The sequence below is a fragment of the Globicephala melas genome, chromosome 11 (assembly GCF_963455315.2).
Source record: "Globicephala melas chromosome 11, mGloMel1.2, whole genome shotgun sequence".
Classification (NCBI taxonomy): domain Eukaryota; kingdom Metazoa; phylum Chordata; class Mammalia; order Artiodactyla; family Delphinidae; genus Globicephala; species Globicephala melas.
In genome coordinates this window covers 83,283,035-83,308,565 of record NC_083324.2, presented here as the reverse complement: position 1 = coordinate 83,308,565, position 25,531 = coordinate 83,283,035, and the positions used below count along the sequence as shown (strand labels likewise).

The window sequence follows — 25,531 nt, the reverse complement described above, 5'->3', positions numbered from 1 at the left end:
TTCATTCATTCATCTTACAGATACGGGTTTTGGTGCCTGTTGCACACTAAACACTGCTTTTAGCTGTGGGGATATAGCATTGAGTCCCTGCCCTTGTGGAGATTCCATTACAGTGAGGTAGAAGAGAATAAACAGATCCATGGTATATTAGGTGATAAGTGCCATAAAGAAAAATAAAGCCAGGTAAAAGGAAAGACTGTTAGCAGGAGGTGAGACGAGGGGCATCCTAGAGATAGGGTGGTCGAGGAAGATCTTTCTGAGGAGGTGACCCTAGAGCAGAGACCTGAATGAAAAGAAAAAGTGGGAAGGCCTGGGAGGAAGGTGATCTAAGCAGAGGGAACCATGCATGGGAGACTGAGGCAGGGATGCATTGAGCTTGTTGAAGGAACCGCAAGAAGGCCAGAGTGGTAGGGGAGGTGCGTCAAGTGGAGAAAGGCAGGGAGAATGTCAGAAGGACAGAGGGGGAGGGCATGTTGATTTTGTGGCGCATGCTAAGAGTTTGGGCTTGTTCTAAGTGTGATAGGAATCTCTTGGAGACTTTTGAGCCCAAATATAGTAGAAAGTCCAGTAGTCGCCAAAATATCTTGTGCGACATAGACCAACCCTGGACATTCTCAGAAGGTACTTCCAAAGACCTTTGCAAATTCCCCAATTTGTGACTGCAGAACTCTTTCCTGTTATTCTCCCAAATTATTTTTGTTAAGAACTATTTTTATGTACATATACTCACTTTACAAGCTAACTCTATCTTATGCTTACTGTAATATTTTTCTCTAAATGCCCACTTAAAAAAAATAAAGAGTTTTTAGAAATTCCTTTCTGATAGTTTCAGCATATGCAATAATTCTGGTTGTAATGAGATCTGAGTAGAAAGTAGTGAGCTAGGCTTGCCTCCCAGAGCAAGATTCAGATCAGTGTCTCACCAGAGTCGCAAATGACATCTCCAGGTTTCCTGGAGAAGAGTTGAGAGATGTTCATTAAATCTATGAATATCAGAGGTTTCCCTGTTCTTGTATAGTTGGAGTTAATATTTACAATGGTGAATCCAAGATAGGAAAAACATTTTTCTTTTTTAAAATAATACCAGACTGTCTCAAGAATAGTCAAATATTACCATACAGCCTTTACCCAGATTCTTCAAACAGCAACATTTTATCATATTTACTCTATCATTCTATCAATATATAGTTTTTTTCTAAATCATTTGAGAGTAAACAAAAAATGATGCTTCTTTACATCTAGATATTTCAGTATATATTTCCTAAAAACATGTATTCTCTTACATAACCACAGCTCCAGAAAATTAACATTGAAACAACACTATTTTCTAATCTGTGGAACCTGGTCAGGTGTCACCACTCAGCTCAGTAGAGCCCTTTGCCTCATAGAAAATCTTGGATCGTGTGTTGTTATATAGTTGTCATGTCTCCTTAGGCTTCTTTAGGCCAGTTTTTCGATCTTTGTCTTTCAGGGCCTTAACGTTCACAAAGAATGTAGATCAGTTGTTTGGCCCTTGATACTCTTTCTTCATTATTAGATTCTGGTTACACATTGTGTCAGTGTGTTCCTCACATTGAATCCCATCAGGAGACCCTTGATGTCAGTTTGTCTCTTTACTGGTGATACTATGATCATTTGGTTAAGGTGGTATCTGCCCACTTTCTGTCCTGTGAAGTTACTCTTTTTCTCTGTGGAATTAGGTATCTTGTAAAAACTCTGCTATTCATCAAATTTGTACCCTCTAGTTTTGTTTTGTTTTTTAATTCAAGTATAGTTGATTTACAATGTTGTGTTAGTTTCTGCTGTACAGCAAAGTGATTCAGTTATACATATATGTACATTTTTTAATATTCTTTTCCATTATGGTTTATCATAAGATATTGAGTATAGTTCTCTGTGTTATATAGTAGGACCTTGTTGTTTATCCATTCTCTATATAATAGCTGACATCTGCTCACCCCAACCTCCCACTCCATCCCTCCCCCAACCCCCTCCCCTTGGCAGCCACAAGTCTGTCCTCTATGTCTGTGAGTCTGTTTCTGTTTTTTAGATAGGTTCATTTGTGCCATATTTTAGATTCCACATGTAAGTGATATCATATGGTATTTGTCTTTCTCTCTCTGACTCACTTAGTATGATAATCTCTAGTTTCATCCATGTTGGGGCAAATGGCATTATTTCATTCTTTCTGATGGCTGAGTAATATTCTATTGTATACACATACCACATCTTCTTTATCCATTCCTCTCTCGATGGACATTTAGTTTGTTTCATGTCTTGGCTGTTGTGAATAGTGCTGCTATGAACATAGGGGTGCTTGTATCTTTTTCAATTATAGTTTTGTCTAGATATATGCCCAGGAGTGGGATTGCTGGATCATATGGTAATTCTATTTTTAGTTTTCTGAGGAACCTCTGTACCGTTTCTCATAGTGGCTGCACCAACTTACATCTCTCACCAACAGTGTAGGGGAGGGTTCTCTTTTTCTCCACACCCTTTCTAACGCTTGTTATTTGTAGACTTTTTCATGATGGCCATTCTGACCTGTGTGAGGTGGTACCTCATTGTGGTTTTGATTTGCAGTTCTCTAATAATTTGCACCCTCTAGTTTTAGCATCCACTAATTGATCCAAAGTGGATTCATGTCTGAATCAAGTACTGCAATGATGATGATCACATGGTGATTTCTAATTCCATCACTCCTCCTACTTTTATTCTTTGTAAAGTAGAGCCTTCCTTCTCTCCCAGTTATTTATTCATTTGTATCAGTATGGACTCATGGGGTCTTACTTTAGTCAATGAGTTATATAATCTGTCACTACTGTCATTATTTATCGTGGTGTTCAAATTGTTCCTTTCATGCTGACTTCTGAGTACTTTTGACGTGTCCCCATCAGTTTTAGTGCTTTTTTTAGCCTTTGGCACATCAAGGTGTTCTAGGCATCTTATTTTTAAGGAGTAGATAGACTGAACAGTGGCAGAGATGAAGAGCTTGAAAGGTAGGTACTTAAACATACAATACTGCAGGGCACACCCAGAGCAGAGGGGGCATTAAAAATCCAACTCTTAGATACTTGTCCCTTCCCTTAATCTCCTAGAGGTCTCACACTGTGCTGTGTGTGTATTTTAATGACACATAGAATTTTGCACTTGCTTACCTCTCAAGTTGATCACATTTTAGCATTCCCAGACTTTTGGTTTATAGGGCATTACAGAACCAGTCTATAACAAAAAACAACAGTAATCTGGGTATGCTAAATCTCATTTAAACATAATTTTTACTTAATAAATTAGCGCCTTCGTTTAGGATAACTGGAAATGTGTTCATACAAACAGTTAACTCACATTAGCACTTGTCTTCTTGATAAATTATGTCTAACATCTAATTTCATGTTAAAAAGGAGGCAGATTTCTTTTTCATATGTGGCTTGAATTTCCATCGGTGGTTACTGATCATTTTGGAGGAAATTGAGCTCCCAATCACTGGAGACCAAGCCATTGTTGATAATAACAAATGGCATTTCTGTAGCTGAGACTCCTTCCTTGTGGGAGATTAGTGTAAATTCTGTGATTCTATACATTCATACATGCACTCAAAAGCATCACACTGCAAAAGAGAATACAATTCTGAAACTGACAGGGGAATTCCCTGGCGGTCCAGTGGTTGGGACTCTGGGGGCCTGGGTTTGATCCCTGGTCAGGGAACTAAGATCCTGCAAGCCGTGCAGCGTGGCCACAAAAAAAAGAAAAAAAAAAAAATGACAGTGAGGGAAAATGTTCACTGTAAGTCAGAGGTTCCCAAACTTTCTTGGTTCATGATGCTTTTAGTGTCTTAGTAATTTTTTTGCAGCATCCCTAGACCAAAAGTTTCTTTCATTATGTTAGAGTTTCTGTCGTGTTACCTTACAGTTTCTTTTATGAAGAAGGTAGGTCAAAACAATTTACGAGTAGCAGTTCTCATGGTATTCCACAGATGGCACTGTGATTTCCTTGAGAATTTAAAGTATTCTGTGGTGCTGTAATGCCAGGACACCTCAGCTCACAGTTTGGCAAATGCGGCTATAAGCAAAAAAATTTAAATTAAGTTGTATGTCCTATGTGATCCTAACTATTATAACTATTGAAATTTGTGTGAATGTAAACAGACGAAGGAAACACAAAGTAAAAGCAGTTAATGTGGGTTCATTGATGATCGTAAAATACTCTTAAATCATGTTTTCCTTCTGATTTATTTTCTGACGCTTGGTCTCTGGGTACTATTTGTTCTCAGTTCCTATAGGAAAGAGCAGTACAAATAACAGAAGGTTTCTTTTAAACTCTGGGGCAATGATAAGTTCAGGAAATTTTATCACTAAGGAAACTAACCCTTTGTGACTGAAATTAACTGTGTGTTCTCTTTTAGGACCATAGAGTGTTTTGGCTGATCACAGGAATTATGTTCATGGGAAGTGGCCTCATCTGGAGGCGTTTGCTGTCATTCCTTGGACGACAGCTGGAAGCTCCTTTGCCTCCTCTGGTACGAAGGGTCTGGTTCATAGCAGTACCGCAGAGGGGCTACAGTCCTGGGCTCTGAAGTCCTGTGGCCTGGGCTTCAGCTGTCACGGGCTTTGTGACCCTGAGCAGGTTACTTAATTTCTCTAAGCCTCGCTCAGTTTCCGCATCTGCCGCCTGCTTCATGTAATTAAAGGGAGAATTAGATAGTGTGTGTAACGCACTTATGCGCACAGGGCCTGGCATGGTAAATAAGTTAGAAATTTGTTCTGTGTGGGACACTGACAAGCATTGTACATTTAGACAGATGTTAGTAACTTTGTGGTGCAGCTTTTGTCATAACCAAAATTGAAATGTAGAGAACATTTATCGTGTATAGGAAAAGATACACAGGTTACCTCGTTTTCTTACGTTTCTACTTATAGTTTATACCCCTGGAGCTCAAGACACTGATACATGGCTTGCAGTCCTTTCCTCGTTTAGTGGTTAATGTATCGTTTTACTGGTGGCTTTTCTTTTAAACAGACACAACTAAAATTACGAATTTTTCTGCTTCATTTAGATGGCCTCTTTACCTAAAAAGACACTGCAGGCAGATAGAAGGACGGAAATGAAACACAGCTTCAGGCCGGATGGACTTGAATCAAGCAGGAGTGTCTTAACAAACCGTTAGGCACAACCCGGTGGAAACTGAATTATTTTTTTATGGTAGTCACGGGAGAATTCTGATATTCTTCTATTATTTTCTTTTATAAGAGTCAGAGACTTGGGGAAAAACCCACTGACATTTAAATTGTAGTGTCTGATGTTAAAAATATTAACAGCAGTCACAGTACTAGAACTTAATTGCATTTTCAGGATTCTGAGTAAAGAAACAAAGCGCTTGCTTTGTAAAACGCCAAAGTTTTATTTCCTACAAACTTAAGAGATTAACTTAACACAAGAATAGATTGTGGTATCAATTTTATTTAATTTATACATGTCAACAAAAGTGCAACCTCATGCCAAATGAAGCCTGGAAACTTGAGAAGCCCACAGTTATGAGACCAGGTTGCCATAGTTCTTAGTACAAGGAATCACATTCTTGTGAATTTGTCACTCTCAGGTGACTGAAAAGCTAGCAGAATATATATTAACCTTAAAACAAACTCTCGGAGTTTGTGCTTTAAAGCAGTCTTTGACATAACCTTATTTTCTTGTATTTGCCCCCCTTTTATAAAAGGAATAAAAAAAAAGGAAATGAGTTTAATGTCAGCTTTACATAGATTCCAGTTAATCAGAATTTTACTTTCTCAACCAATGAAACTATTTTTCTTTGCTTGACTATAATTAAAGCTTTTGGGAATTGAGCCGAAAGAATTTCCATTCTATTACTGCTTTATAGCTGTTTTGGTCATTCCCTGGTTTTTAGAACAGATAGACATGTCACCCCAAAAAGGAAAATATATGTAGCCTAGTTAATCTATTTGCCTACACCTTGGAGGTTGACAGGTGGGCTTCCTAAAACAAGAGGGTAGATAAACTTTAAAATTGTGATACCTTTTTGTTTTCACAATCAGATTTGGGTTTAAAACAAATGACTGATATTTGTATGTCTCAAAGCTCCTATCCTGGGGCTTCCCTGGTGGCGCAGTGGTTGAGAGTCCGCCTGCTGATGCGGGGGACACAGGTTCGTGCCCGGGTCCGGGAAGATCCCACATGCCACGGAGCAGCTGGGCCCGTGAGCCATGGCCGCTGAGCCTGCGCGTCCGGAGCCTGTGCTCCACAACGGGGGAGGCCGCGATGGTGAGAGGCCCGCATACCGCAAAAAAAAAAGCTCCTATCGTACTTAACATCTTCTGCCTCTTTTAATGTTGGGTTTATAAACCTGAACGAACTTTTTAGCGAACCCAAATTATTTTCTGGAGGTTAAGTACAGTTATGCAATAGAACATGACAGTTATATTTGCCCCCAAAAGATGCATAGAAGATTCTAGAGTGTTCAGAGCAGCTCTTGCGCTACAAATTTAGTAGTAAAATAAATAGGCATACCCTGATGATGTTGGAGGATACCTGATACCCTAATATGTCATATGAGGGAGTTTAGGGGTCCATTTACCAGGTGGTTTAGTGCTAGGAATAAAAGTGATCTTCTAGTAGCCGATTTGAAAGAAAAGTTACAAGTTTTCCCCGTTCCCATGTCTGGTTATGAGAGGACATTAGAATAGCATAAAGCAGGCTGGGCTTGTCTTGGAACACACTTTATGGTGTGGTTGTTGGAATGTGAGTAGCATCATACATCTGTTTGATGATTTCCAGGATAAAGTATCTTTGACAATATTTAGATTTCACAGGGCACTCTTCTCTGGTACACCTCAGAGCACACTGCTGCTATTTGTGATCTCAGGTCATCACTGTAAAATAAGGTAATAAATATCACTTAACTGTGACCTATGAAGAATTGGAAGTCCAGAGGGCAAAACTTGATTTGGTTAAGATCAGGCATAGGATAGAATTTTGGTCTTTTTTTCTTTCTGATGTTGCTTAGTTTGTGGGCTTACATAAAATTTTTGATGAGTCATGTCGCATCAATAAATGGGAGAATAAATGCAACTACCTCATAAGTCTGATAAAGGGAAGGTACTAATGGTTTAAATTTCTTGAAGGTGGTTAAATCAAGTATGATTTCCAGATGTCAGCTAGCTCTGCTTTGGTGATAGGTAGCAGGATGCTTCTTATATTAAAGAGCCCTCAAATAATAGCTTATGCCAAAAAAAAAATGTTCAGCAGTTTTAAATTTTGAATTTAAATAGACGGAGTATGTAAGTAAGGTGAAAGAACACCAAACATTCAGTTATGAGTAAGCAGGCAGTCGTATTCTGTTTAACATGTATAAGTACAAGGAATGATATTCTTAACAGATTGCCTTTGTAAGGCCTTTAAGAAAATGTGACAAGAATAGACGTCATTTTAAGATGCTATTAACACTTGTTTCATCCTTGATAAAGACTGATAACCACTAAATAGTCATATTAAAAAGCCGTTTATTTTGGTGAGTTATTCCAAGAGTTGTACAAGCTTTATGTTTTGGAATTGCAATATTAAACTCACTCTAAATTCAGGATTTATTGTCATTACCTTAGTAATAGCTATGCAGATTGAGCATGGAATAGGGAATTCAGAGACCTGAGTTTATTCCCAAACTCACTTCAAATCTCTGTAGGTCTGTGATACAAAGGCATAGAACAATTCCAGTATTGAAGCCTTGATGAAAGTTTTGGCATATACAGGTAATAGATAAAAATTGCAAATATGTAAATGTGTTCTGACATCTTAAAGGTAATTTTGAGTTAAATTGTATAAGTTCAGGTTTGTGTTCAGGAGAGATTAAATCCCTAAGGTATTTTTGTTAAGTATTTCAGAATCAATGCTTGGAACTGCAGTTAATACTTAGTGGAGTGAAAATTTAATCCACCTATTAGGATAATACATTAGACTGTCAGGTATTAGACTTTTTTCCTGTACGCTGGGTTTTTACATATTTGCCATATACTCAGTAGAAGTACAGTTTATATAATTTTGAATATGGGGTTAGTATGGTTTGATATCCTATATGAAAACCTGCTTCTAACGTTGTAAATTTTAACCCTCTCCTCCTGCTTCTTGCTATGTGGTATGTTCAGGCATTGAGAAAATAAAAATCCTCAGGTAAAGAATAATCATGTTTAAACATAGGCCCTATCATTTAGTAAAGCATAACACTTTCTATAATAATGGCAATATGAAGGTATGCGTCCTTCTAATCCAATAGTGAAAACATGCCTTTACTAAAATGCAGTGTCATTAGCTTGTTCTACACTCAGACGTCTCAATTCATAAAAACTCATAATTACAGCTGATTTCTGGTCCCCTAAAAATAAACTTCCTTTTAATTAAAAATAATTCTTCAAAATAGGAATTCTTCAAATAGGTTGAGCTGCCAATAATTGTTAACCAAAAACCATACTGTGTTTCTGTGTGCTTTTCGCTGTGCCATAGGGGAACCATGCAGCTAGCATACCTCTTTCAGAAAGATGAGACAGTCCCAGGAGTGATCCAGAGGTCCTATCTAGGTATGTGCCTGTTTATGCTGTTTTCCTATATACATACTCACCTTATGCTCACAGTTGTAATTCTACTAGCTTTTCCTTGATTTCTGATTTAGCTTACTCTTCAGCTGGATTCCTGTCTCCTTTGACCAGTCTCTGTACTGCCTCCAGAGAAGCTAAGAGAAGGGCTCTGGTCATTTTTAATTTTCTCCTGCTTTTTAGTATCAGTTCACTAGTGTCAGAAGAAAGAGGTTGTACCCTGACTGATAGAGAATCAACTAGTTACTGTTTATGGATAATAATGCCTGCAGATTTTTAGTGAAGCTGAAATCCTATGGTACATTTCCTTTCCCTTAAATATGCCACCCTGCAGGACTGGCAGATGAGATCTACTCTGCTAAAACCAGCCCAGAAACAAGGGCGGCCAAGGCCTGCCTCACTCCTCTTGGTCCCTGGCCTCTGGCTCAGGACAGATCTCTCTCCTTTCTGCTCTAGTTCTGTTGGCACAGCTTGTGGCAGCCTAATGCACCCAAGGCTTCATGGGATGACTTCAGGCTAGCTCACTAGGTTCATCTGCCATTAGAACAGTCGTTTCTCCGAAAGCATCTGAGGGCACAGTAAGATGTTTTACTTTTTATATTTGTCTTTCACTATATGAAACATAGAAAATACAATCATCCTCATAAGAAAGGACCATAGCATTTGCAAGATGATTTTGGAGTTGTGAGGTTATGCCTCACCCCTTACTTTTCTCCTCACTCTGTTTCTCCTCTTTGTGCCTTTTTCCTGTATACGGTGCTTTCTATTTGTTTGATTGGAATGGGTCACCAACTTTAAAAGGACATTTTTAGGAAGAATTGTGTTAGAGGTTTTCCTAAGAGATAACCAGAGAGAAGCCTTATCCAGTCATCAGACACAGGTACTCATGTGGAAGAGGAAATAGGTTGTACAGCAGGTCTGAGCACAGGAAACAAGTTAGGAATAAGTTTAGGTACAAAGGAAACAACCTTTGGAAGGGGACATGACTAACCAGAGTATTTGCTGTTTCACATGCTTCTGATGTTGTCCCCATTTACTGTATCCTATTTCCAGATAGTTTGGCTGTTAGTGTGTATGTCTCCACCCCCAGGAGCCCCACCTGTGGTGGGAGCTACAAGGCTCCACTGGAGGCATCACTCTGTCCACCAGAACGCTCACCCTGGAGATGACTTGGCATGAGAGAGGGAGGGGCAGGTTAGGAAAATGGAGTGAAACCTTTAATCTTGGCCGAGGCTATAGATATGAAGTGCCCCGGAGAGTCGGGCTCCCAGAGAACTCTTTCCAGCAGCGATGACAACTTGGTTCTGTAGGGGACACAAAACAGAATTCATTTTCCGTTCATAACATCTATTAAGTTCCTGCTGTAGTCCAGGCATCATGTTATGCTCGGAAATATAAAAGACATTGGCCAGACCCCAGGGCTTGAGTTTAAATACCCCTTTGGCAGATCTGTAGGTTAAGAAAACTACAGCTGAGGAAGGTCCCTTCTCTGGTACATGAAGGAAAAGTGTGTCCATGCGTTTTTATTCAGCATCTGAGCTGTGGTGCAGTGTAGACGGCATATCTGGAGTAGTAAGACTTCCACAAACAGGCTGGCCTTTGTCAGTGTGTTCACACCACCTACTCTGCCCCTGCTGATTGAAATATTGTAGGAACAGTTTTTCAGAATGGTCTAAGCTTGTACAAGTTTTTAAACAGTTTTTGAGGTGGATTTTAGTTTTGGAAACTACCAGGAGTTTTTCTGGACCATGGCTGATAAATGAGGTGTAGCTGATCAAACTGGCTGATAGGGTTGTGGTAGAGCAGGGTGTGACCATAAAACTGTGACGTTTCTCATTGACTTAATTTTGAAAACTACCAATGGAATCCAGAAATAAAGGCTAACATATTGAGCCTTTACCGTATGTCAAATACTATGCTTAACCCTTTGCTTGTATCTTTTTAAATACACTAGTGTCAGATAAGAGGGAAAATCTCAACTCTTATTTATGGAATTACTCATTTACTGGATTTGCCTGTAGTTTGGCTGTGAGCTAAGTTTCCTCTCCATTTCCTGGTTAAACCATCTTCATGCCTAAAATCAAGTGTTCCCCTGCTGCTTGCCCTCTCTGCCCAGTCAGCCTACTCCTATTTCCAGATCCACTCAGGCCCAAGGGACCCTGCAAGGCCACCAGCATAGACTTCCATTGATCTCTGACTGCCTTTGGTCATCCTAAATGGACTTGCTGGTCTTGTAGGTGTTTCATTTTTCCACTAAGAACCTGGGGGCAGGGACCAGGTTTGTCTGCCTCTCTGGTACCCAATGTAACACTGCTCCGCCAGGGCCCTCGGGCTGACTGAAGGCAGCCCCACAGGAGGTGGCAGTACCACTCAGGTAAGTGCCAAGTCCTCCTGGTTCTAGCTGGTTACTAGTTCAGTACTTAATGCTCACGTAGAGAAAGGAGTCTTCAAAGTCATAACTTTTACTCAAGTAAAAGGCCACCCACTCTGATCATCCTCAGATTGTCTGTGTCCATTTTTTAAATATAACCTTTGATTTATCTTTACACTCAGAGTGCTTTAGGGGCCCCCAGTCTCAAAGGAAGATGAATTTGCATTGTTATACAGAAAGTTATACAGAAAGGAATCAAATATACTTTTAGATGATCTGTACTGCCCCCTTCAGTTGGTATAAATAATGGTTGAGTATTCTATAAATGAGTTACAGCAAGGGCTACTTGAACTTCATCCCATAGTTCACTTACTCTTTACCATTTAATCCTACACTGATTTGCATTTTACTTAACTTCCCGTGTGTATAAATCTTAACTTCCCGTGTGTATAAATCTTAACTTTCTATCTCTCTCATAGCCTAATTCCATACAATGTCATATCCTAAAATAAATGAGTGGAATCAGTGGTTTAGCTGTATATTTTAAGATAAAACCCATTTAATCTGTTGTATCTATTAAAATGTGCATACTCCTTGACCTAGCCGTCTTCTAGGAATCTTACCAGCAGAGAAATTTGCACAATTATAAATTATAAAGATACAGATACAAGAATGCTCACTAGAGCGTTGTCTGTAATAGGAAAAAAATGGAAGTAACTACAAGAAATAACTAAATGTCTATTGAGAAAGTAAACCAAAGAAATAAAATATGGTGCATCCAGACAATAAATTACTATTCAGTCATTGAAAAGAATCAGATAGTTCTTTATGTACTTGTCTGGAAGGAGGCACTGAAAGACAGTTACATATGTATGTTTCTAAAGTCATACAAAAACAGTCTTGTAGAAAAAGAACCAAAATATTAATAGTGCTTAGCCAGTATGGCAAGTGAAGGACCCAGGATAATATGTTAGGCTTTGTGGGATGTCAGTCTGAGGCAGCTGATCAACGGTATAGTAGCAGCTGTAAAGAAAGGAATGACCGTGGCTATATCCCACTAAAACTTGAGACACTGCAAGTTGAACTTCATATGTGTCACAAAATATATTTTTTGATCAGTGCACACATGTCAATGATTTTTAGTTCATGGGCTATACAAAAATGGGCAGCCAGCTAGAGTTGGCCCATAGGCTCTAATTTGCTAACCTCTGCTGTAGAGGATGAAATTGGAGGGGTAGCAAGGGAAACTTTTCACCAAAACTGATGGGATTATGTGTGAGTGTGTTTTTGTGTGTGTCCCTCTATTTTTCAAATTAAAAAATCTAAAATACATACAAAATGAGATCATCCCCAAATCGCAGCCTTAGAACAAATGCAGATATCAAAGTGGTACAGTCTTGGTACTCACCTTTTTCTTTGACCTCACAGTGATCATAGAGCTCCCAAACCTTGAGCCTGCCTGAAAAACACACTCTGTTAACTCTCTGTTAGTAGCCTTTGAAAACGCACCATGGGGCTTCTCTGGTGGCACGGTGGTTAAGAATCCACCTGCCAATGCAGGGGACACAAGTGCCCTGGAGGATCCCACATGCTGTGGAGCAACTAAGCCCGTGCACCACAACTACTGAGCCTGCGCTCTAGAGCCCGCGAGCCGTAACTACTGAAGCCTGCGTGCCTAGAGCCTGTGCTCCGCAACTAGAGAAAGCCCACGCACAGCAACACAGACCCAACGCAGCCAAAAATAAATTTATAAAAAAACCCACCAGGGCTTCCCTGGTGGCGCAGTGGTTGAGAGTCCGCCTGCCGATGCAGGGGACACGGGTTCGTGCCCCGGTCTGGGAAGATCCCACGTGGCGCAGAGCGGCTGGGCCCGTGAGCCATGGCTGCTGGGCCTGCGCGTCCGGAGCCTGTGCTCCGCGGCGGGAGAGGCCACAACAGTGAGAGGCCCACGTAATGCAAAAAAAAACCACCATGTGATTTTATCAACTTGAAATAAGGGAAAGGGCTGCTTTTTTTTTGGTAGTTTTTCATTTTTTTCAGAAGGTACTTACTTCAGGAGAAATCAATACATATTGGGCCTGAAAGAAAGTGATGAGAAAGGGAGACAATGTTATTACTGTTCATGGGGGTTTTTTTAAACCAATTTTAATTACACCCTTACACTCACATTTCTTCATTTTAGAGAAGCCCTTTGTCACCAGAAATTCTTCTTATAGTTTAGCTCAGAAAAATAGATGTATAAAAATGTTTATATGTGAATATTTCTTACTGTAACAGCAAAAATTTGAAATGGACTAAGTGACTAATAATCACTTAATGATTAGACTGGTTTATCTACAGATAAAATACTAGGTATCTGGTAGATATATTGTATAAGACTATAGGAAGGCGTAGAAAACAAAGTTGTATACAAAATCATGTACAATATGGTCACCACCGTTAATAAGATACGCACAGTGTAGTGGTTAAGAGTGCACTTTAGAATCAGCTCTTGGTTCAAGTCTCTGTTCTGCTATTTCCTAGCTGTGTGACCTGTAACAACTTCCTTCTCCAATCTTCAGTTTCTTTATAATGGGTATAAAATACCAAATTAATAGCTTTGATGTGGATTAGATTTTTTATGTGTAGCATAGTGCTAGGCACAGAGTGAATGCACAATAAATGGTAGCAATTAAGTTTAGCAAAATCCTAGAAGGATAAACATCAAAGGGTAATAGACGTTATCTCTGTAGAGTAGAATTCTAGGTAGATTTTAATTTTCTTTGTACTGTGTATTTTCTAATATTTTTACAATAAACTTTCATTTTTTGCAATTTAAAAAGTAATTTTTAAGTTTAAAAATAACAGCCAAGTTAAGGAAACCCACCTGAGAAAAGGAATAAAACAAAGCAATGAAAGATGAAATAAAAAGATTGGGAGTCTTCATGAAACTCCAATGGCTGTGGCCTGTTTTCTTCTGCCGTGGGCTCCTGACCAAGCAGTGGCCGGCTATGACCAAGAACCAATATGACACCCCATCCAACTGCAGCTGTGGGGGGTGAACACTGCAGAACTGCCGGTAAGCAGGCAGCCTGGGCCTACAAACACGAGCATGGGATGGTGTCCTGACCCCAGGTAAGGGGCAGGTTACCTGAGTTCAGGCAGAAACTAATGAGAGTTCTATAGTGGACATAATTTACTAAGGCATCAGCAAGTAGCCATCCTTTCCCAGGATGGTATGGAATTGTGTACAAGAGCAGTTACCTTTTCTTCTGGACATGGAGCTACCCACGATTTGCATTTGCCTGTCATGTCGCCCAAGGTGACCTCTTTGCCATTATACACATAGACACGGCCATCTTCTCCCCCCATCAGTCCAGAGGTTACATCTGTGATCCTCAGTGGGGCTGCCATGATGATTTCATCTGTAAACAATGAAAACCAGCAGCAGGAAGTATCTACTCGCTGTCATTGTTCCACTACACTACTGGATCCTGACCCAACCTTCCACAAATAATATTAGTATATCTTTTACTAGGTCTGTCCTGATTTCATTCCAACGTAGTCAGAGGCTTTTGTTTTCTGTTATCATTCATTAATAATAGTTGATGTGGGTGGCTCTCGTGTCACCATGTTCAAAAAGTACTACTCTTGTACATCCGGCTCTGGACTTGATTCATTATGAGGCTAGAGCCTAGGTGAGCCAATTGGGGGACTCATCAGTTAAGCAAAGGACTTTCTTATTGGCCCGAGACACCGTTCCTTCCTACCTAAGCCATCGTTATCCAGGTCACTCAAGTGCAGAACGCCACCAAATCGGGAGAAGCGGCGGTCTCCACTGAAGGTGCTGAGCAGAGAAGGCTGCAAGTCAGGTGGCAGTTTGTACATCCGAGTGCTTCCACCTTGGCGCAAGGTCGTGGTCAGGAATGCCATCTTAGCCGTGACATCTGAAATAAACCATAGTATGGTAACTGCTGCCATCACAAGGACGAAGATAGGACATAGACGTTATCGGTTACTTTGTGTCACTGACTTTCAGGATTACTGTGAGATGGTCAAATTTGTGAATGCCAAGGTTTTTTTTAATATATGATCATTATAAAAGGTGTGGGAAACACCCCAAAAAAGTATAAAGAAGAAAACGTATATAAAGCATCTATTTCTTTCTGGACAATGATCTGTACTTACATGTACATACACACATTTTAATGGGGGTTTTTGCAGATTATAAAATTCTTTTTACACTCAGGCCATTTTTAACTTTTTGCTTTTATAATGAATACTATGATAAATATCCTTCCCCGTAGTTCTGAGTAGTTTATGAGAACAGATTCTTAGAAGGGGCCCATATAGCCTTGGATTTGGGGAATGGCTTTTTGCCAGACCTCTTTCTAGAAAAGGTATATCGGTTCACATTTCACAAGCAGTGTGTCAGTTCCCATCTCACTTCAACTTTGCCATCATTGAGTATTCTTTTTCATACTGAAAGTACTTCAGTGTTTAATCAGCACCCTAAAATCCTCACTGAATGTTCAAACTTGTGTATAGTGGCCACAGCCTGACCCAGAGATCCTGCCGAGGCAGGGGACAGGGCGAGAGGGACAAGCCTAACTGTCCTACTCAAACTTGCCCTGAAAGTAGATCAGATTTTTCACATTTAACTTAATCTGTCCATAGAGCTGCAATTCCCCAACTATACACTGAAACACTTCAGCGAACTCACGGAGGATACGGCAGGTATCTTGAACTTTTGCTGGTAACACAATGACATCTGTCTGACGCCACATGACCTACCTGCTGGAGGTGGGTCATAGTTTCAACATTAGGTCCCTATGTTCCTTTCAATGATGTCACATCTGTGCAAAACTGGGATTTTATCATAATGGGTTGTTATGGTAAAATGCAGGTACCACTAGAAAATCAGTGTGGATCGAAATGAGGATAGCGGTGTCTAATCTGATTCCAGGGTTTGAGAAGTGGTACAGTACCCCAAAGGAGCTGTTAGGACATAAACACAGCATCTGCAACCTACTGAGTCACACGGGGCCCCATACTGAGAAAGGCCCTGTGCTTGGCTTTATGCTCTCCTGTTAAGAAAAATTATCCAGAATTTCAGGGAACAAATTTTGTCTGGGCCCCTCAAATTATGTGGGTGAAATACAATCAAAATACAAGTAAAAATAGGAAAATCTGAGCAAGATTGGTGGATTATATCTGTTGATAACCCAGCTGTGACACTGGTTATGGTGTGCAGATTATCATCGGGGAAAACTGGATAAAATGTAACATGACCTCTATTATTTCTTACAACTGCATGTGAATTTATAATTATCTCAAAAAGCATCATTTATATATATGTATCATTATATAATTAACCTTTATATTCTGTATTTTATACAATATTTGATAATGGAGAAAATTATTAAGGCAGTAAAGGGACTAAAACTAAGAAAATTTGGGAAGCTCTAATTCACAGCACTCTGGGGGCAAGAGTGCTGAGACAAAATTAGTAATGTGTGTTGCAAGAGTTTAGAAATCACTACCTAGACTCTGTAAAGGAAGAAAAAAAATATTCCAAAGCTAAGTCAGCAACTTTCTGTTGTAATGCTTTGTCCTTACGCATGCAAGGAAAGATTTAACCATTCCTTTGCCCAATCCACTTCTACGTATCATTCAAATACATTGTATGAAACGAAAATCTTTCTGAAAAATAATTTCACAATATGTAGTAAGAGTCTTAAGATTAGCCCCTCTAGCGATAGGATGATGGTAGTAAATGTTGGCATGTGTGTATGGAAAAAATGTGATACAAGTATCAAAAGTAATGTTTTAGAAGAATATTTAACATGAGAACATGCTTAAGATATAAAATATTAGGTGTAAAAAACATGTATGCATTTAAGCTTTAAAATATCTGGGTAAGGGGTGATTTTTTTCTTCTCTATACTTCCTTATATTTTCACAAATTTCTACAATAAGCATAATTTACTTTTATACTCTTGGAGGGAGTAGATTTTTGTTCTTTTAACTCACCCATAAATTAAACAAAATAATGTTTTATTAACATACACCCTCAGAGTGGACCTATTCCTGGTGAACTGGGTTATAAAATTTGCTCCGTCTCCAAGCTCAATGGGATAGGAGCTTTAAAAACACACCAAGTTACTTTCACGTGTGATTTTTCAGCAAATCTTTGAAGTAGATATTATAAGCTGTGTTTTGCATTCAGAGAGTTTAATTAGCTTCCCCAAGGTGACCCAGCTTGCTATTAATGAGGAAAGGAAATATTCAAACGCAGGTCTGTCTGCCTCCATATCTCCTAACTTTCCCCCAATATGACTTGGTCAAGGAGCCACATGACTAAAAGGAAGCAAGTTTCATGGCAGGCGACCTACCTTGAGTCGGGGCCCCAACCAGCAGTACTTGTGTACGGGTCCCATTCATCATCACATGGCCGCTGGACAGGGAGGTACCCAGTTTCCCCATTGCCTGTGAAATAGCAGTAAGTCAATATAGTACAGCTAAGAAAACTTTCACTGTGGTGTCCACTTTCCTGGGGAGGGAGGGGCTGTCATACCTTGTCTCCAGAAATGGTAAACCAGCTTTGACAATTTGGCGGGAAATAGCCAAATACCCGTCCAGGGTTCTGTTTCTCATCACGAGTGTGGAACAAATGGTCCAGACTGGAATGAAGCACACTGGTCTTAGCTGATGGGGCACAGGGTTCAATGCTGGCCAGGTATTGAGGTCCAAGGAAAGACAACCCACATCTTCCCCACGCATATGCCCCCCTCCCTGTATGTCCCTGGTCCCTGTGAACCTAGACATGAGCGTGGGGTGCTTTCAGAATGAATCCCAGTATCAAGGCTCTCCAGATGTGAGGTTAACCATTCTACTTCCCGACTGACAAAATAGAGGGATGCCTACTGTTATGGGCTGAATTATGTTCCCCCAAAATTCATATGTTGAAATCCTAACTGCCAGTACCTCAGAATGTGATGGCATTTGGAGATAAGGTTTTTAAAGAGGTAATCATGGGGCTTCCCTGGTGGCGCAGTGGTTGAGAGTCCGCCTGCCGATGCAGGGGACGTGGGTTCGTGCCCCGGTGTAGGAAGATCCCACATGCCGCGGAGCGGCTGGGCCTGTGAGCCATGGCCGCGAAGCCTGCGTGTCCGGAGCCTGTGCTCCACAGCGGTAGAGGCCACGACAGTGAGGGGCCCACGTACCGCAAAAAAAAAAAAAAAAAAAAAAAAGGTAATCATGCTAAAATAAGGTCATTAGGGTGGGGCCCTGACCAATATGACTAGTATCCTTGTAAGAAGAGGGGAAGACACCAGGGATGGGGGCACAGAAAAGAGGCTGTGTGAGACACAGGGAGAAGGTGGTCGTCTGTGAGCGAAGGAGAGGCGCCCTAGAGGAAACCAACCCTGCTGACACCTTGATCTCAGATCTCTAACCTCCAAAACTATGAGACCATCAATTCGTGCTGCTTAAACCACACAGGCTATGGTACTTTGTATGGCAACCCTGGCAAACTAACACACCCATCTCTCTTTTAAACGTCTAAAAAGGAACATTTGCAACCTTGCCCCAGAGCCTTAGCGTTTCCTTGAAGGGTAAGAATTTCTTAGCTGCTTCCTCTGAACCCCACACTCGTGGGCTCCCACGGCTACAGGCACCTGCCCCTCATGCTCACTGGTCCCTGGGCCCCAACATCAGTGCTCACCTACTGGTGTTCTTCCAGGTCGGGCTCCCAGCCAACAGCAAAGTCCTGTTGTTGACACTGACACCATGAAGGGAGTATCCTAACCAGGCGAAGTCCTCATCGCCTCTCACCATCCAGTTCGCCGCCTCCACGTTCAGCTCTTCTACACAAGACAACCAGTGCCTTTTACTTTATGTGGAAAGACTACCAGAATGGAAAGAGTGGGCCCCTTTTGTAGGACAATGAGAAATGGGTTCACTGGGCTGAGTTTTTGCCACAACTCACGTGCCCCCTTGCTGTCCCCAGGGCCCCAATGTCAGAAATGGAACTCACGCTTCATATAAGCAATGCATTTCTAGAGCTCACTTCTGTGGAGTAGAGGATGCTATTTAAAAAGAGGGCCTGGGGCTTCCCTGGGGGCGCAGTGGTTGAGAGTCCGCCTGCCGATGCAGGGGACGCGGGTTTGTGCCCCGGTCCGGGAGGATCCCACATGCCGCGGAGCGGCTGGGCCCGTGAGCCATGGCCGCTGGGCCTGCGCGTCCGGAGCCTGTGCTCCGCAACGGGAGAGGCCACGACAGTGAGAGGCCCGCGTACCGCAAAAATAAATAAATACATACATACATAAATTAAAAAAGGGGGCCTGTTAGGAGTTTCCTGGCGGTCCAGTGGTTAGGACTCCGTGCTCTCACTGCCAAGGGCCCGAGTTCAATCCCTGGCCAGGGAACTAAGATCCCACAAGCCGCACGGCAAAAAGGGCCTTTGGACAGTTAGAGCCTCACTGGGACGCTTGAGTGTTCCTACTCTTCCATTCCACTGAGACACTATAAGAATAACTATCGCTTCCTCCTTTGGATCTGGACCTACACGCTGGATCCCTCTATGTTTATTCAGTGAATCTATCCATATCATTTGCCAGAACATCTGTAAGAATAAGAGTGTTAGAAAGTTCAGGTGAAATGCTATGCAGTGAGGAAAATAGGACAAAAACCCATATGCAAGAGAAGGCACCACAGACTAGAGCAGCGGAGGTCTCCGCCCATTCCACCCCCAGCCCCAGAAAGCACTACCTTTGTCGCTGTGGCTGGAGCCAGAAGAAAACGCAGCCACAATTCCCTTCTGTTTCCCTCCACCTGGAGCAAAAGGGGAGCCAATCACCAGGTCAGGTTCACTGTCTCCATTCACATCTGCAGCCAAGAGTGTCCAGCCCAAGTTACAGTACGTGTCCTAACGAGGAAACAGGAAAGTACGTCTTACTTAGCCCTCGAGGCACGTAGGATATGGCGAGTCCTAGTTTTCTGTACCTGTCAAAGGTGCTCAACATACCGGGCAAGAGATGGTGATGTTGGGGGAAGAAGATAGTCTTCCTTGTTTGGAACCGAAGTAGATGTACACCGCACCCTAGACAAGGACAAACCACAGGTCGATCGTTAAGACTTGGTGGTGACCCGAGAACCTTAAATAATAGCAAGACAAAGGTGACTGATGATGAAATAAATCACCATCAGAGCCCTGTAGGGTCAGGAGCTTAGTTACTGCCAGAAGTCAGTGTCCAGTCCTGTGTATTGGCCACTTCCATCAGACTATTAGAGCCCCCAAAGCAGAAACTGTCATTTTTATCTTTGCCTCCCCAGCGTCTTGCTCCGGATCTGCCATCCATAATTGTTCAGTGTATTTGCAGAATGACCTACTCAACTCCCCACCCCTTCAAGCCGGAGCTCAGTTTCTGGCTTTTCAACGAGGCCCTCCCCCGGCCCAGCCCATTATTTCTCTGAACACTAACACGTTGTGTCAGTACTGCTTACTTGCCTTGGGATGCAGACTGTGCTGTTACTGTGTTACGAACTAGTTCTCAGTTCTCGTCTTATAACTTGCCTGTCTCCATCCCTACCCCTTCTACATGCATTTATTTTCCATAGTGAACCAAGGACTGAGTACACAGTGGTGGGTAAGACCAACCTCTCTCCACCCCAAAAGCTGGCCAATTGGCAACTGTGACACCACAGCGTGGGGAGCCCCAAAGGTGCAGCGAGCACAGAACAACGAAGTGTCTCCTGAGCCAGGGATTAGAGCACATTTCCTGCAAGAAGTGACATTTCACCCCTATGGAAAAGAGGGGAGAAAGGGCTTTCCGGGTGGAGGGAGCTAAGTGAGCTCCAGTCCTAACGTGAGGGCACCTGATGGGTCTGGATGACAAATTGCTCACGGGACTAGAAACAGGGTGAGGTGGGAGAGGGAAACGAAGGGCCTTTGACTCCACTGTCACTCGCGGTGCCCGGCTATGGTGTGGAGGACTTGTGGGAGGACAGCCCTGTGGGCCAGGACCCAGGATCTCTGCTCTCGGTAAGAAAAGAGGGAACCCGCTGGGTTCCTTGCATGAGAGGAAAGATCCAGGAAGTCACCTCCCTGCTATGATGACAGGAAGCTATGGATTAGCTGGAATTTCTACCTTCCCTATCATTCAGCATCCCGGGGGAGGGGGGAGGGAGGAGGGAGAGTACAGTACCCGGTGGAGAGCCACCCGTGAAGCCCAACTAAGGCCAGGGAGGCAGGAACAGGAGCTGCCAGGTAACCGGAGTCCCATCAAGGACCTGCGTGGGGGGCTGGGACCATCTCCCTACAAAAGCTCTGCCCGGCAGCCCTGCTGCCTGCTTTCCTCCGGAGCCTCCGCTCAGTGTCTCCTCCCCTCCCGCCTTATCCACCACCATCACCCCCAGCAGCCTCCTTACTGTGTACGTGAGCTTCTCGGAGCCCACTGAGGGGGCTCCCACGGCCAGGTCCGGCACGCCGTCCTTGTTAAAGTCCAGCACGGCCACGGCAGAGCCGAACCGACCTGAAGGCTGAAGAGGCACCAGTTACTTCCCCTGGGCTGAGCCACAACCTCAGGAAGAGCACACCTGACTCCCTGGGGGACCCCACCCAGCACCCCAGGACTGAGGCGCAAAACTGCAGCCGCCTGTAACACACCCATGACCGGCCCGATGGGTAGCTCTGCCCTAAGGATGTTTTTGGCTCATCTGTCTGCCCCGAGGGGAAGATGAGGTGCCGGAGAGAAGAATGTCGGTTCTTAAAAGTTCTAGGTTTTCAGATAATGGTCTGGTGTGTATCACGCCCCACGTTAAGGACCAGGCTCCTCTTGGAAAGGATCCAAGATAATAATCACATAACAGTAGCTAACATCTGTCGAATACTCAGGAGGTTCTAGAGCCATGCTGTCCAGTGCGGTAGCCACTAGCTAAATGTGCCTATTACTTTTAAATTTAAATTACCTAACGTTAAACCAAAACAGTTTTTCAGTTGCACTGGCCACATTCAAACGCTCAAAAGCCAAAGCACTTAGTAGCTCCCACACTGAACAGCACAGCTGTAAAGGATCTCCATCATCACGGAGAGTTCTATCGATGACAGTGCTGTAGACACTAAGCATTTCACATGGATTAACGTACATACTTTTATTACTCCTACTTTTGTGGTTTACAGATGGAAAATTCACTCCATTCAGGGACAGTTTTCTTCCAAGGTGGATTTTCTAGATCTTTCATCTCCTACTGTCTAGAATGAGCCTAGACCTAAATATAACTCATGAGGTTCTCCTATTCTTTCACAATTTATCTAACAATGAAGAGTCTTGCACAAGTGATGCTTGCCACATAACACACACGCCCCAGAACCCACGTCTGTTATTTGTTGGCTAATCTCCCTATACCTGTGGTGCAATAGCATTTGAGAACACAGCCACTTGCTACAAGGCAGGAACTGGATAAACGAGAGAGGACTGCCCCGGGACACAATCACATTGGGGCAGTATGGGGACCAATGAGTAGGGGTCCCTGCCAACTGAAGATGGGTTCGTTTCATCACCACCAGCTTTACCATCAAGCCGTCCTGCAGGGTAACCATCATTCCAAGAAAAGCACAGCATTCTAAAAGTAGGCAAATGCTTATCTATCCTATCTTCCACTTTATAGACAAGGACCAGAAAGGTTAACTGCAGACCAGGGATGAGTACAGGATTCCCATCCTTAGCACATGCCTTAATCTGGCCATCTTCCAAATTATCAAAGGTCACTGGGACAAGAGAGCATGCAGCTACCTCCTTCCTCACCCCAAGTGGCTTTGAGAGAATTTCTCATACACAGGAAGCAGTTGCCTTTCTTATTCCTTGTCTACAGGAGACCAAAGGATTACACTTTACACCACAGTCTGACAGGGGAATGGCTTGGTGAAGAAAGAAGTAACAAGAATGAGTTGATTTCGGAACTTTCTCATGTGGTGTCAGAAGGTTCCAGAAAATGCTGTCCCTCCTACACTGGTCATCAACTTAACACCTTTCGGACTCAAAGGCTCCTTCCATCAGAGCTTAAACTAGACTATATGGACTTCCCTGGTGGTGCAGTGGTTAAGAATCCGCCTGCCAATGCAGGGGACACAGGTTCGAGCCCTGGTCCGGGAAGATCCCACATGCTGCAGAGCAACTAAGTCCGTGCACCACAACTACTGAGCCCATGTGCCACAACTACTGAAGCCTGTGTGCCTACAGCCTGTGCTCCGCAACGAGAGAAGCCACAGCAATGAGAAGCCCGTGCACCGCAACGAAGAGTAGCCTCCACTCACCACAACTAGAGAAAGCCCGCTCGCAGCAACAAAGACCCAACGCAGCCAAGAATAAATAAATCTATTTTTTAAAAAACCTAGATTATAAACCATTGGGCTTTTCATTATTTAAAGTATGTTCAGGTGCACCATCTTATTTTTTCACAGCATTAACTCCACAGAGAACGTTTTAACGGTATGTCTGGGGCAAGAAACCATCTGACCCCAAGTTCCCCTGGTGCTTGATATTTGGAGCTTGCAGTGTCACCAAAGCCCCCATACTCATCTGTGGCTGGTAGCAGGGCTCTGTCGGCCCCTCTTTATTTATTGCTCATGTAAGGACTAATACCAAACACGTCAGGGAGGAAAACCCTCCCGGTCTCTAGTGCTCCCACGAGGAATTCATGCTGCCTCTGCGGAACATCTGTACGGTCACTGCGGGACTCCTCTGGTGGTGAATAACGACTCAACGGAACGAAACCTGAACAGTCTGGAGTTTAGTTAATAGCAGTTTACCAGTGTTGGGCTTCCCTGGTGGCACAGTGGTTAAGAATCCGCCTGCCAGTGCAGAGGACATGGGTGCAAGCCCTGGTCCGGGAAGATCCCACATGCCGCGGAGCAACTAAGCCCGTGCGCCACAACTAATGAGCCTGCATACCACAACTACTGAAGCCCGTGTGCCTAGAGCCCGTGCTCTGCAACAAGAGAAGCCACTGCAGTGAGAAGCCTGCGCACCGCAACGAAGAGTAGCCCCTGCTCGCCGCAACTCGAGAAAGCCCGTGCGCAGCAACGAAGACCCAATGCAGCCAAAAATAAATAATTTTTTTAAAAAAATAGCAATTTACCAGTGTTGGTCTCTTAACTTTGACAAGTATGCCATAATTACGTAAGATGTTAACACAGGGGAAACTGGGTCAAGGGTACATGGGAACTCTCTGTACTGCCTTTACAACTTTTCTGTGAATCTAAAATTCTTACAAGATAAACTATTCATATTATAAAGAAACACACCAAACGAGGTTTTATATTATCAAGATATCACATTCTGATTGGCTACTCAAAGCCACTAAATAGTATGGGTGTTTCTGGAAGGTATTGGACTAAACACTCAAAGTTAATGATAGAATGAGATTAATGATGTGAACATGCTTTTAAACATGAAAAGTACTACACAAATGCTGGCCACCAGCTGTTTGTTACTATCATTATTCTTGCTATTGGTCATTCACCCTGGAAGAGTTTGCCGGGAAATGCGGGCAGTGGCTTATTGACACTAAAAGGGAAAATATGAGATGGGGGCCTCACCTGGAAACCCTCCAGGATCACATGGGCCTCCTTGTCTAGGTCCAGGTCGACGAGGGGCAAGCCCAGGTCGCTGCCATAGATGAGGTACACGCGCCCCACGTGGACGTGGCCGGGGCAGCTGTAGCCCGGGGCGCCCATCACCAGGTCACCGTGCCCATCCTGGTTGAGGTCAGCCGAGGTCATCGCCCTGTAGGGAAGAAGAGGCAGCCCACTGCAGTGTCTACTGAGAGCTATGAGTAAAACTGTCTTCTGCTCCTTTCCTTTCTGGATTCTAGAATTTAACTTCCTCTCGTGGATTTTTCCATCCTGTATGACTGTTGTGAATATTCACGTCTGAGGTTATATTGTGTGTGTGATTCAGCCTTGTTCTCCGGCAGAAAAAAATAACAACAAAACTGGACAAATCAAGGCCTCTGGGCATTTCTGGACCACATAACCTGAACACATAAAAAGCATCCTCACCAAAGCACCTTGTCCTACATGCAAAACCCAGAGCAGCCAAAGCACCATCCCAGGCTCCCCCTGAGAACAGAGAGGAAATTCGCCATCAGCCAATCGCACAGGTTACTTCATAATCGGCTCAACTCATTTCAGCTTGTTACCTGATCAAAGACAAGTTTGTGGTAAGTAGACCATTTTATCTCTACCATAGCTACATAGGGTGGCTTATACTGGAAAAAATTCAATGCCTAACAGGTTTAGTGGATGTTTCTAAATGAGAGCCCATGACCTACCAGTTACAGAGTTGGACAAACTGAGTCAATGGTTCAAACGTCTCTGGCGGGGCTGGAATGACCAAAAGTCATTTATTTATTCTGGTTCTGATGACCACATAAGAATAAATAGCAGAACAGAGGAAAAAGAGAAGAGCAGTTTCTAACGGGTGTGACGCCTGGTGAACTGGGTCAGATGCACACCGTGGAGACACTGCTGGTCTCTGCACTCCCGAGGCTGGACTCTGGCCAGTAATGGCGCCCAGGAAGG

The 25,531-nt window shown here is 42.9% G+C and overlaps 2 protein-coding genes across 9 annotated transcripts in view; one reads left to right on the top strand and one right to left on the bottom strand.

Annotated features, from left to right (window-relative positions):
* MRS2 (magnesium transporter MRS2) overlaps positions 1-17,015 on the top strand; it is a 39,619-nt gene extending 22,604 nt beyond the window's left edge. For all 3 annotated transcript variants that reach the window (XM_030881287.2, XM_070046774.1, XM_060307973.1), the window contains exons 10-11: positions 4,403-4,516; positions 5,054-17,015. In XM_030881287.2, the coding sequence (XP_030737147.1) occupies positions 4,403-4,516; positions 5,054-5,164 (225 nt within the window). In that variant the 3' untranslated portion in view covers positions 5,165-17,015. The remainder of the gene's footprint in view (positions 1-4,402; positions 4,517-5,053) is intronic.
* GPLD1 (glycosylphosphatidylinositol specific phospholipase D1) overlaps positions 5,152-25,531 on the bottom strand; it is an 87,983-nt gene continuing 67,603 nt past the window's right edge. For 5 of the 6 annotated variants that reach the window (XM_060307969.1, XM_060307972.1, XM_060307970.1 and 2 more), the window contains 12 exons: positions 24,548-24,734; positions 21,379-21,489; positions 19,976-20,050; positions 19,720-19,876; positions 18,674-18,815; positions 17,525-17,630; positions 17,343-17,436; positions 14,718-14,894; positions 14,212-14,372; positions 13,020-13,046; positions 12,377-12,427; positions 5,153-9,901 (listed from right to left, as the gene is read on the bottom strand). In XM_060307969.1, coding sequence (XP_060163952.1) covers positions 9,815-9,901; positions 12,377-12,427; positions 13,020-13,046; positions 14,212-14,372; positions 14,718-14,894; positions 17,343-17,436; positions 17,525-17,630; positions 18,674-18,815; positions 19,720-19,876; positions 19,976-20,050; positions 21,379-21,489; positions 24,548-24,734 — 1,375 coding nt within the window. In that variant the 3' untranslated portion in view covers positions 5,153-9,814. Of the gene's footprint in view, positions 9,902-12,376; positions 12,428-13,019; positions 13,047-14,211; positions 14,373-14,717; positions 14,895-17,342; positions 17,437-17,524; positions 17,631-18,673; positions 18,816-19,719; positions 19,877-19,975; positions 20,051-21,378; positions 21,490-24,547; positions 24,735-25,531 lie in introns of all 6 variants that reach the window. The other variant, XM_060307971.1, reaches the window with a different exon arrangement.